The sequence below is a fragment of the Megascapheus bottae genome, chromosome X (genome assembly GCF_031878675.1).
Source record: "Megascapheus bottae isolate mThoBot1 chromosome X, mThoBot2.hap1, whole genome shotgun sequence".
Classification (NCBI taxonomy): domain Eukaryota; kingdom Metazoa; phylum Chordata; class Mammalia; order Rodentia; family Geomyidae; genus Megascapheus; species Megascapheus bottae.
Window position 1 is genome coordinate 79,856,858 of NC_143547.1, and position 12,998 is coordinate 79,869,855.

At 43.2% G+C, this 12,998-nt stretch overlaps 1 protein-coding gene across 1 annotated transcript in view; it reads right to left on the reverse strand.

The window, feature by feature from the left end:
- Kiaa1210 (KIAA1210 ortholog) overlaps positions 1 to 12,998 on the reverse strand; it is a 31,721-nt gene that overhangs the window by 3,232 nt on the left and 15,491 nt on the right. The window contains exons 6-8 of the mRNA XM_090327156.1: positions 11,449 to 11,548; positions 4,001 to 8,209; positions 2,702 to 2,865 (exon numbers count right to left, since the gene is read on the reverse strand). Of these exons, the coding sequence (XP_090183282.1) occupies positions 2,702 to 2,865; positions 4,001 to 8,209; positions 11,449 to 11,548 (4,473 nt within the window). The remainder of the gene's footprint in view (positions 1 to 2,701; positions 2,866 to 4,000; positions 8,210 to 11,448; positions 11,549 to 12,998) is intronic.

The following is a 12,998-nucleotide window of genomic DNA, read 5'->3' on the forward strand; positions in this document are numbered from 1 at the left end:
GACCGATATGAAAAGCTATTCAGAAAGAATACCTTTGATGAAAAAGTATTCCTCTTAGGCACAGTTTCCCTTTCCATTGAATATGAAATTTCACAGATTTTTTTTAAAATCAGTTTTAAATTCCATGCTGATTTTAGTAGCATGATAAAAATCTGATGCCATCCTATTTCTTTACTAAGATTTTTTTTTTGCCAGTCCTGGGCTTGAGCTCAGGGCCTGAGCACTGTCCTTGTGTTTTCTCCAGTCTAGAGCTCTACCCCTCGAGCCACAGCACCACTTTTTCTGGCTTTTTCTATGTATATACCGAAGAATTGAACCCAGGTATTCATGCATTCTAGGCAAACACTCTACCACTAGGCCACACTCCCCGCCACTCCTGTCCCATTTCTTTACGAATGTCAATACACCTTTTGTCCAGCATATCCATGCTATGGACGCTGCCTGTCTGTGAGTCATTTAATACACATCTTGATTATTAGATCAACCATGATGGTTTTGTAGTACTTGTGTTCAAGTAATCCTTCTTTTACTTAATAGTGGCCTTAAAATATGTGCGTGCTGTGGCTGGCAATTCAGACAAGCTAAAGAGAAGGTGGAAAGAACTCCCTTTTAAGTGAATAAGCAAACATTCTTGCCTTTGTAAAAATGGAATCAAATTCATGTGCTGCAATATAAAATTTGATACTATTTACATTTCAAAAATCTGCTGGGGATCTTGTAATATATTGCCCGCAGTGAAGGGGAGCTACTGTCTTTCTACTTTGAATCCCATTTACAAAAAGCACATGCATAGCCTGACTCATGCCTGTAAACCTAGCTACTCAAGAAGCTGAGTTCTGAGCATCACAGTTCAAAACCTTCCCCAGGCATGAAAATCCATGAGACTCTTATCTCCAATTAACTACCAGAAAACTGGAAGTGGAGCTGTGGCTCAAAGTGGTAGAGCAGTAGCCTTGAGTTGAAGAGCTCAGGGACAGCACCCAAGCCCAGAGTTCAAACCCTACGACTGACAAAAATAAAAAGCACATGTACATAATTATAGGCATAAAATACCTTCAAGACTAGTCACTCTATTCTTTACATTTTCTAAACAAATAATGGTCCAAGGGGCTTACAACGTAATATGTCCAGTTATTGGACTAGTGCTTCTTGATCAGAGACACCCTTGCATCTTTCTCCCATTCTGTCTTTTTTTTCTCCCCAGACTCACTTCATATTTCCCACTTCCTTCATCACATATGTACACCGAGTGTTCTTATAGTTCTCTCCCGATATTCATTCTGTTAAACTGTTATCATTTGAAACATTTATTCCATGTAGTTTCACCGCTGCATGAACTACACTTTGTCAACTTAATGATGTCTTTTTGTTTTGGTTTGGAATTTTGTTGATGTCGGTCCTGGGACTTAAGCTATAGGTCTGGGCACTATCCTTGAGCTTCCTTGTGCTCAAGGCCAGTACTCTACCACTTGAGCCACAGACCACTTCCAGCCTTTTCGGAGTAGTTTATTGAAGATGAGTCTCATGGTCTTTCCTGCCTAGACTAGTTTCAAACCACAGTCCTCACATCTCAGCCTCCTGTGTAGCTAGGATTGCAGATGTGAGCTACAACATAGGTATCGATCATGTTCTATGCCTATACCCCTGTGTGTGTTTACATTGGAGGTTGTATTTGGGATTTAAGATCTATATACGAGAGAATATATGTGTCTTTTTTTTCTTTCTGGGTCTGGCTTACTTCATTCAGTATATTTTTCCAAGATGACATAGTTTTATTCTTCCAGTGTGTGTGTGTGTGTTTCTGTCTAGCTCACATTTTTTTTGTCAGTCACTGTCCCTGAGCTGCTTTTGCTCAAGGCTAGCACTCTACCAGGCTAGCACAGTGTCATTCTGGCTTTTTCTGTTTATATGGTACTGAAGAATCAAACCTAGGGCTTAATGCATGTTATGCAAGAATTCTACCTATAAGTCACATTCACAACCCATATATCACATTTTTAATTTATTCATCTGTTGTAGGAGACTGCTTCCATTATGCAACTATTGTGAGCTTTCCGTAATGAATGTGGGTGTGCAAGTGTGTTTGTTGTATCCTATTCTGCAAACTTTTTTGCCAGCCTCGGACTTGAACTTAGGGCCTGGGCACTGTCCTTGGGCTTTCTCAAGGCTAAACTCTGCCACTTGAGCCACAGCACCACTTCCAGCTTTGTTTGTGTGTGTGGTACCAAGGAATCGAACCCAGTGCATGCTAGGCGAGCACTCTACTACTAGGCCATGCTCCTGCCCCCCTGTTCTGCAGTCTTTAACCTGGTGGTTACTGTTGTTTTTCCCCCTACTATTGTTGATGATATATTATTCATTTCTCAACCAATTGTGTGAAATCCTACTCTAGAATATTTAGGACAGGATTTGATTTGTGCATTCCTCCTACAGTCACTGTTTTCCACAAACCCTTTAAAAGCATAACACAGGGCTCATTTGTGTAATATAAAGTTAAGTGTTTGCCCTGGAAAAATCCCCCTTCCTTGATTAATGCTCTCAGAGAGTAGTGGTGGCTGCATGTCTGCCATAGTTCCCCCGTGAAAGCTTAATCAGTGGCTCTGCAAAGCTTGTGGGGAGTTTTCTTTGATGTCTCAGATTCCCCCCTCCCATACCGTTAGACTCTTTAGACAAGGCTCTCAGCTTTGTCTTTAGCTCTCACCTTGTATTTTGGCTTATTGGTCTCAGCCTCGTCTTCAGCTGTGTTATTGACTTTTAGTTCTTTCATAGGAAGACTGGATGGAAAGTTCCTCTGTTTCTGCTTTGCCATGGTAATCCAATCTGGCTCTGGAGTAGCCAGATCTGATGGCTGACCAGGAGGCTTTCCTAGAAAAAGAAATGAAAGGAATTTTAATGGAAGCAAGGCAGGGAAGTTGTTCAGTCTGATCGGGGGTCCACAGTAATGTCCAAATTAGATCCTTACTAATCTCCAGATGAAGATGAATAGCTTTCAAGTAGAAAAAGCCTCCCTTATTTTATTCCCTCCCTACAACCTGAGAAGGCAATAGTCCCTCAGGTAGTTAAGAAGCCATACTTAAAAGTGGGCATAGTGACCCTGTCCTATTATTGGGCCCTTCCCTTCTTCTATTCATCCCTTTTCTGATCTCCACATTAGATAGAGCAGGATAACTGTTGTCAGGTTGGGTGAGAAAGCTCCTATAAGGTCATAGGTTCAGGTCTTTGGTGTCATTCCTTCAACATCAAGGAAAATGGAATGAATTGGAACTTAATGTAAATCTGTGACGTTGTAATTGTGGTTAGAGGTATTGGTTACACAATATGTGGGTGAGAATGAAAGCACAACCATCTTTGGGAGAGAGTAGTGCTCAAAAAGCCACCAAACTACCAGGTGCTGGTAACTCATGCCTATAATCCTAATCATCAATGCAAAAGTGTTTTGAGGAAAGTGTATTATTCCACCCAAAGTATATTGTGTGGTGGATAGGGAGAGAGGGAATGCGGAGATGGCCTTGTGTCTATTATGGAATGTGTCTGCATGGCCAGACTGTCTCCTCTTTGGAAAAGGAAGACTCAAAATAATCTATCTCCAAATCTCTCCATCTTCACTATACACTAACTCTGCTTCCAAATCCACAAGACATCCCTATAAAAATAACAGTGCAGATGGATGCCAGTGGCTCACATCGATGATCGTAGCTACTCAGGAGGCTGAGATCTGAGGATCATAGTTTGAAGCCAGCCCAGACAGAAAGGTTCCTGTGAGACTCTTATCTCCAATAAATCACTCAAAAACCAGAACTGTAGTTATGGCTCAAAGTGATAGAGTGTTAGCCTTGAGCAAAAGAGCTCAGGGACAGTGCTCAGGCCCTGAGTTCAAGTCCCACCACTAACAAACAAAAACTAGTGCAGTAGACACGGTTAGTATTATAGACGTTGGAGCCAAACCAAGGCTTTGCTTTCTAGTTCTTCCACTTGGCATGTGGAGAGAGGAAACTCTCACCTGGGGTCTTACACACCGGTTGCTTCTTCACCAGGCTTTCAGACTTTGGCTTGCTCTGTTCCTTCTCTGCAGAGTTAGGTCGTGGTTCGAAGTTATCTAAGGTGTCAAGACGCTTTGGAGAGGCATTCCTTCTTGTTTTTGGTTCTTTGTCTGGAGAGAATAAAGTCGGGCCCAAGGGCTGTAAAGGAAGCTGGTTGATAGGATCTTGTTTTTCACTCTGACATTTCCCCGAAGCATGGGTTTTTCTCAGTCGAACTCCAAAGATGCTCTCCACATCATCCATTTCATTGGTAGGGAAGTAGGAGTGGTTGTCATTGTCACAGGGAAGACTGTCTTCATTCGAATGAATGTGCATTGTCTGGCTAGGAACAACAATGAACTTCCCAGGTTTGTCAGAAGGAATCATGATGTTCTTCAGGAGGTCTTCGGGGCTTTGGCTGCGTCTCTTCACTTTCTTTGGCTGGGTTTTTTGCAGGAACCAGTTGCCTGACTTCTCAAAAGTAGCACTCCTGAAACTTGTGGAAACCTGTTGCCAACTTTCCGTGTTTCCAGAGGGCTTGAAAACATTCCTGGGAGGCAAGATGTCCTCCTTCTTGCTCTGCTCTCCAGAACCACTCTCAGAACTGCTTGCTGCCGTTGGTGGCCACATTTCAGATACTTTCCAGGCTTGGAAAGAGTAAGGAGACAACAGCTGCTCATCAGGACTCCTCCATTCTTCAGGAAAGTTGATGGAAACGGACTTATCTGGCTTGTAGTCCAGTTTCCCCGTGGCCTTAGAAATCTTTCGGGCAGGAAGGTACCTTTTAGACATGCTCCTCTTCACAAGAACACTTGTTGGACCTGAGTAAACTTCTTGTGGGTCTTCACGCCTTGCCAAGGACTGTAGCTGATTCTTCATACGTGGCTTCTTCAAAGAATTGCTTCTCTCAGGGGCAGCATTTCCCCAATCTGAGAAGACTTGTTGCTTCAATAAAGACTTGGAATGATGCTTTGAAGCCACAGGATCCAGGCCCATCTTCTCCTCCACAGAGGGGATCTCAGAAAAGATCTGCTGTGCCATAAACTTCACAAATGACTGTGAAGGATCCCGGTGAACCTGTGTCTTCCTAACAAAGTTGTCTTCCACCATACTATGCTGCAGACGGGAGGATATTTCCTTCACTTTAGATCTCCGAGAGAAAGGAGAGGGATGTTTGAGAGGTGCTAAATTGCCATGAATGAATTCCTCGAGACTCTCCAAAGAGGACATCACTTTTGGACCATAATGTTTACCCACAGATGGAGAATACTCTCTGGGAAACCCCAGCTCTTTTGTAAACCTACACATCCTGTCAAGAGTCTCCGCATCCTGGGAGACTTGAGGCTCAGATTTCTGGCTCATCCGTGGCTGGTGAAGAACTCTGGGAGATACGGGTTTCACAGGACCGCTCCATTCTGCAGAAGTGGCCATCCAAGCTGAGGACATGTCTGCTTTAATCTTGGGTCTCATTGGGGGCTGAGAATGATGCCGGCGAGGCCTCACCTCCATAAAAGTGCTTGTCTGGGTTGCCGAGGTCTCTAGACAGGCAGAAAGTTGTTTGAATGAAGTATCCATCCCAGCCTGTAAAGGGTCTTTCAGTGGCTTTGATTCCACACCACTGCTCCATTGGGCAGAAGGGCTCAGTGTCCCTGAGGAGACCGGTGGCTTGTTGGCGGATCGCATCCCAGACTGAGAAGGTGTTCTAGGTGATGGGGAGCCCATAGAATTGTCCAACTCAACAATGATATTCTCTAGACTTTCAGACACTGGCTGAAATGGAGAAATCAACCATGGTCGGGAATGGCGTCTAGAAGCCCTGGTCTCCATAGCAGTGTTTCCCTTCACTTCATCATTCTCTGGGCACAGAGAGATTTGTTGCTTAAATCTCCGGTTCATCCTGGCTTTGAGAGTATGATTGGCAGGCTTTGGCTCCATGTGACAGGTCCACGGGGTGGAAGTACTTCCTGTGTCTCTGATCATCTCTGATCGCAAGTTAGGCCTCCCAGAAGACTCAGGAGGGTACCTGGCAGATAGTGGCTTCATGAAAATGGGCTCTTCTGCCACGCTGCTGCGTGGAGAGATTTTCTGGGCTGCAGGACTTGGCAAGATCTGAGAAGAGGACTTGGGATAGTCCACTGAGACGATGTCCTCAGCAGCAGCGCCCTCTAAACTCATCATCTTAGTGGTATGAATTTTAGGCTTTTTGGGAGGTTTGGGAGGAATTTTGGCAGGCAGTGACTCCATAGACATGCCCTTTTCAACAGCCTTGTTTTCTGGAAACATGGAGACTTGTCGCTCCACCGGCCGGGTCAGCCATGATTGGAAAGTGTGTCCAGGAGGTCTCAGATCCGCCGTAATGCAGCCTTCCACAGATGCGCTTCTAGAAGCTACAGACATTTTTTGCTGGGTGAAGGGTCGCACGGAGGAACATTTAGGAAGCAGTGACTCCATAGAAACTCTCCTCTCCATCACAGTGCTTTCTGCCCCCAAGAACAATTCCTTCTTGACCAGTGGTTTGGCTGTGGGTTGGGGAGGCCATTTGGAACACTTCATCAAAACACTCCCCTCTACGGGAGTGCTCTTCACACTAGCAGACCCTCCTTGCTTGGTGATGGATTTGGCCTGAGGTATGGGAGGTGAGATGTAGCTAGGAAACACTTCTCTCTCGTTTGTAATTTCTTGAGTTGAAACTTTGGGCTCCATTCTTTTCCTTGGACGCTTTGGAGGTGCTTTAGGAGCCATTGGCTGCTCCATAATAAGGCTCCACTCAACCGCAACCTTCTCTAGATCTGAGTGGAAGGAATGGCTGTGAGCAAGTTTATTCACTGGACTTCTCTGCTGAATAATATTCCTCTTAACAGGCTGGGAAGGGTATTGGGGAGGAATGGTCTTGCCTGGCACGTTGTAGTCTTGTTTAGGAATTTTCTTGGAAGATGTGGATGTGACTGCTTGTTCTGGGGACTTCTTCAAGGTCTTATCCACCGGGTTGACAGCTAGGTCTTCCTCAGAGGTACTCATATCTTCAGCACTGTTATACTTTTCCACATAACTCGATTCCATCATGATATCTTTGTCTTGTAAGATCTCGAAAGCAGGTCTGGGAATGAGGTGATCCTTCAAGATGTGAGTCACATGAAAGTCTTTGGATTGTGAGATGCCTTGTCCAGGTTTCCCCACGGACTGGTAGGATAGACTGGAAACCCCTTGCTCATAACTGCTGTCCACTTCAGAGATAGTATCTAACTGGGAGACCATGTCATCTTTTGGCTTTCTCATGAACTTGGAAGAATAGCCCAGAGCTGCCTTCTTCTCGAAATTGCTGAATTCTCTAGTGGCATTTTCAGCTGTGGAGAAGACTTTCGTTTTCCACAAAGATTGTAAATGCTGACCAGGAATCTGCTTTTCCTCAGAACTGTTCCCCTCTGAATTACTCTTTTGATTTGTTGAGTCTTTGCCAACTCTTGTGGCCTCCAAGGATTGAGGAAGGCTTTCAGGAGGCAGCCTCTCAGTAGACATGCCTCCATCTGGGCTAGAGCTCGTTACACCTGGCACATCCACAGTGAAGAGCTGGAGTACATTTCCATGAGATTTTTCCTTGTAGCTAGTTGGGACACTCTGGGCCCGCTCCCTTTTGTACTGAGCATTTAGGCCAGAAGCACCTTTCTCTTCTGCATTATCTGAAGTGCTCTTAAGCAGCTTAGTGTCTGCTGCTCTCAATAACATGTTCTGTTCTTGGGTTGTAGGGAGCCTTTCTGCCAGTGACAAGACAGGAATGTTGACTTCTTTCTTCTTGCCTCCAGAAGCTTCATCTTGATGGTATTGTGGTAGATCACTGCTCATGAACTCCATGTCTCCAGATAGAAATTGTGGCTCTGATACTCTTCTGCCTTCAGAACTTGCTTTAGCAATTCCTTTTGCCATGTCCCCTTTATGGGAACGTAGCTCGAGGCTCTGCTTCTCCAATGGCTGGTGCCGTAACAGGAATTCGTTCTCACTCCTGTTGCTTGCATCATGCAGTACAATGGGTACTCTGTCTCGTCTGAGTCCATATTCCAGTGTTGGTTTTCTTCGGCATCTTTTCCCACCTACTATGGGGTGGACTTGGTTCCCAGGAACAGCAAGATTTGCAGCCTGGTCCATCATCTTCTGATCACATGTGTCACTTTTATTTTGTTCCTTGCTTAAAGGACCTGTAACCAAAGAGAAATAAAGGAAAGAGAAAGGCAGGGGTTTGCACATTTTGATTTACAGTGGATAGATATTTGCTATTAAATTTTTACTACGAAGAAGCAGCTACTTAGAAGACAGAGAGTACCTTGGTTGCTATCAGCCTTTACAGTAGGAAACCTTTTGAACTTTTTTTTGTCAGTCGTGGGGCTTGAACTCTGGGCCTGGGCCTAGTCCCTGAGCTCTTCAGCTCAAGGCTACCACCCTACCTCTTGAGCCACAGCACCACTTCCCATTTTCTAGTGGTTAATTAGAGTTTCTTTAATGCCCGGGCTGGTTTTGAACCGTGTTCCTTAGATCTCAGCCTCCTGATTAGCCAGGTAGGATTACAGGTGTGAGTCACCTCACCCAGCTCTTAATTGGTTTTTTTTGTGGGTACTTGACATGCTTATTCAGCTGGTACTCTCCCATTTGAACCATGCCTCCATCCTATCATTTTGATGGTTAACTGGAGAAGAACTCTTGTGAACCTCTCAGCCTGAGCTAGCTTTAAACTATATCCCTACAAGTTTCAGCTTTCCTAAAAAGCTAGGGTTACAGGCATGAGTGACTGGCACTTGGTTGGAAATTCTTCAAGGTGAATATCAATTCTCTGAACTGATTTTAGAATTGGATCATCAGCATTTTATCAATAGCCCGGTCCCCAAATAGATATGAGGTGGATCAAAAGGAAAACTCGAATTTTGTGACAATGATTACCTCTAAGGAAATTTACTGAGACAGTAGGAAGGGAAAATTTTACTTTTTGATTAGTATTTCTATTTTATAGTTAATATTCGCCTGAACTCATTGAAATTCCACGTCATATCTCTATCTCCTTTATTTTTTTTAAAAAAAGTGTCAATGGCAGTGATCAGGGTGGTAGGATAATGGCCCCCATTCTTCTGTTTTCTACCTAGTGTGTTAAAACAATCTTGTGTACTATACATAAAAAAACAATTATTTTAATACATGCAAAGCAATACTTGAAAGTTCTTAGGCCTGCAGCCTTCAAGGCTATGCAGATTGCTTCTCTCTTCTGTAGTGGACTTTATAAGGAACTCAGTTTGATCCCCAGGATGTGGAGCCCCTTGTTCCTTTCTTTCATTAGCAGCCACTGCATGTGTAGTGCCACCTAGTGGTGTCATGTGTAACCTACAGCACTGAGAATAAGGATTATGCTCCCAAATCCTGCTCACCATATGAAACATCAGAGGTCCCATGGATATTGATTCAGCTCTTTTGTCCATGTAGAAAAGGGACAACCATTGAATGTGAATTTTGAAAAATGCCAGCCATTTAGCTTTCGTTGTTTCCTTCCTTCCATACTAGCTTCCTCTCCAGGAAAATTTTGTGGTTTTGTTTGCATGGGAAAAAATATGCTTAGGTCTGTGCTGTCCTTGACTCTATTTGTGAAATCCTTTGTGAAAAAAAACTTAAAATAACTGTTTAACTTGATTTGTGGAATGTGAATTTTGCTTTAAAAATCAAATATTGCTTGACACTTTTTTGTTAAAAATCCATATATATCTACATATATGTATACATATACATGCATACATATACATACATACATACATACATACATACATACATACATGCACATATATACCCACAAACACACAAGGAGGGATTTTTTTATTCTTGTGGCATTCACAAAACCTTTTCTCTGTATTAGAAAGACAACTTTAATATATGCATATAGTTTTCAAAAGATAACTTTAAAATATATGTATTTTTGCCAGGCACTGCTGGCTCAGACTTGTAATTCTAGCTACTGGGGAAGCAGATCAGATAGCAAGGGGATCAACGTTGAAGGAAAACCCTGACCAAAACAAAGTAAAAACTTCCTAAGACTCCTATCTAAACAGAAAAGGTTGGGTGTGGTGGCATGTGCCTGTCATCTCAGCTTCAGTAGTGTCAGTAGGATATGGCAGTCTAAACAAGCCTAATAGAGAAAATGATATTCTACCTAAAAATAACTAGAGAAAAAAGGGCTAGAGATGTGGCTCAAGTGGTAGGTTTTTCCTAGCAAGCATGGAACTCTGAGTTCAACCACACTACCACCAAAAGGAAATCTTTTTAGTTTAGCCAATACTGTTGTTCCTGTCTGGTAGGATTGTTGAGGAAAAATGTTGATGAGGAATCACTAGCAGCACTCTGGTATTTGGCTTGTAAAGAAATGCAGCATGCAAGTTAACCCCAGACAGGATTAAAACACATTTATAGCTGGGACGGTGGCTCACACCTGTAATCCTAGCTACTCAGGAGGGTGAGAACTGAGGAGCTGAGCATCGTAGTTCAAAGCTAGCCTGGGTACTCCCATGAGACACTCTCTCTCTCTCTCTCTCTCTCTCTCTCTCTCTCTCTCTCTCTCTCTCTCTCTCTCTCTCTCTCTCTCTCTCTCTCTCTCTCTTTTGCTAGTTGTGGCTCTTGAACTCAGGGCCTGAGCATTATCCATGGGCTTTTCTCAAGGTTAGAACTCTACCACTCGAGCCTCAGCACCACTTCTGGCTTTTTTCTATGAATGTGGTACTGAGGAATCAAACCCCGGTCTTCGTACTAGGCCAAACTCCCGGCTCCAGTCCATGAGACTCTTATTTCCAGTTGACCACCAGAAAACTGGAAGTGGTGTTATGGCTCGTGTGGTAGGGCGGTAGCCTTAAGCTGAAAAGCTCAGAGATGACGCCCAGGCCCAGAGTTCAAATCTCACAACTGACAAAAAAAACCGAACATATTTACAAAGAAAAACACCTCTCATTGGAAATCCATTTTGATGAGATAGAATATGACCCTCTATCTACACAAATGTTAACTGTGTTAATTTGGTAGTTTATATAGAGAACACTGTGTGGACTACCTGCATCTTCAGTTAAAGACTCTCAAGGACAACAGTCTGGGCCAGGTCTTTTTTTTTAATCGGTCATGGGGCTTGACCTCTGGGCCTGAACACTGTCCCTGAGCTTTTCAGCTCAAGATTCCTGCTCTGCCACTTGGGGTTCTTTGGTGGTTAAAGTCTCACAGACTTTGGTGCACAGGCTGGCTGTGAACCTGATGAGATCCTCAGATCTCACCCTCCTGAGTAGCTAGGATTATAGGCACGAGCCACTGATGCCCATCCTGGACCAATTCTTATTCATAGCTCCAGAGCACATTGCACTGTGCCTTGAAGCCGGTAGCAGACATTTCTGTGTGAGAGGGGAAATATGCCAACTTGCATTACCTTTTTTTGACTTCCTTTGGATAGCCTCTTTTGTTCTGGCTGTGCTCTTTTCTTCTTCAGAAATCAGTGAAGGGATGGACTCCTCCTGCCTGGATTTCTGCTAGAAGAGAGAAAGAAGAAGCTGCAATCTGATCCACTCACCCTTGGCCAAAAAAAAAGTCATTCAAATGAACTATAATGCATCATTTGCAAAGAAATGGAGGAACCTGGAAAAAAATTATGCTCTGAAGTAAGTTAGGCCCAGAAAGACAAAGATGATATGTTTTCTCTTATGTGGAAACTAAAATTAGTTCATCAATATATAAGTACTTTGGATGCATATAAGTGTACACAAATGCATTAAGCGAATAAAAGATTCAGGGGAGAAGATAGTGTAATTCCTGGGAATAGCAACATCAAAGTTCAACAAAATAAACACCAGGAAGCTTGTCCTTGAAAGGGATGCAAAGAGGTCAAGGGGAGGCAGATAGAAAGGGAAGAAAGGGAGGAAATGCAGTCACTAATTCAATGCACATCCTACAAAATGACGAAAAGTGATTGGAAGGTGGGGGTTGGGAGGGAGAGGTGAAGTGGTCTAAGAGGTCTCATTGATGATTGAAAATTGCTTTGTTGGGTGACAACTCCTTTGTGAAACTATCTAAAAATAATTATTTTTTTTAAGTCATTGAGTTGGATCCATATTACTGGTAAGGAAGGATGGCCTTTCCAATGACATCCTAGAAGTGGTCCTTAGGGACCACTGCTAGAAGTGACTTATCCATATCTGGAGTTGCTAATCTTCAAGCTGCATGCTGTAGGACTGCTCTGAAAACCCCTCAGGTACTACTGAATCACACTGGAAAGCAATATATCTGTAAAATGAGTCCTTTGAGCCTGACAACAAGAAATGTTCCAGGCAATGTTGAAATTCTAAGATTTGCTGCACTGGATCTTATAGGAGGCAAAGTCAAAGAAATCCTGTTTGGCTTTTCCTTGGACAATGAGGGGAAAGCATGAATTTAGCCTTTTCTGTCCAAAAGAACAAAAGAGGGTTGGAGCTTTCTCAGGAAGAAAGACAAGAAAAAACAATGAGCAGTGAAACCCTTATGCGGAATGTGTTGAAATTGGTTTGATGTAAACAGCATTTTCAGATCATTACAGTTAATGCTGAGAATGTCAGAGAAATAATCATCTCCAGTTTGCGTAGTGGAAGTCCTTATGAGAAGTATCAAAAGGCAAGTGTACAATTCTATGTCTCCATTCAAAATGGCTGTGCAAATAAACTTAGATCGAAATCATTTCAGTTAAATGAGGTCAGGGAGATGTGGGTGCAAGTCTCTTCCTCATTTACTTGCTCTGTAACCTTGGGCAAGTTATTTTCTGACTTTGAAAATTGGGAGTCCTACTGGGCCTTGCAGATCTAAGAAATTCCAGACCAGGGAGAAGTAGGAGAAGACCCTGGGTTTATAAGCATTACTAGATCTTCTATTCATCTATGTGGCAAGGAGAGGTGTTTTTCCTAGTAATACCACATGTTGTTCAAAGATTAGCAACTCCAAATGTGGAGAAAT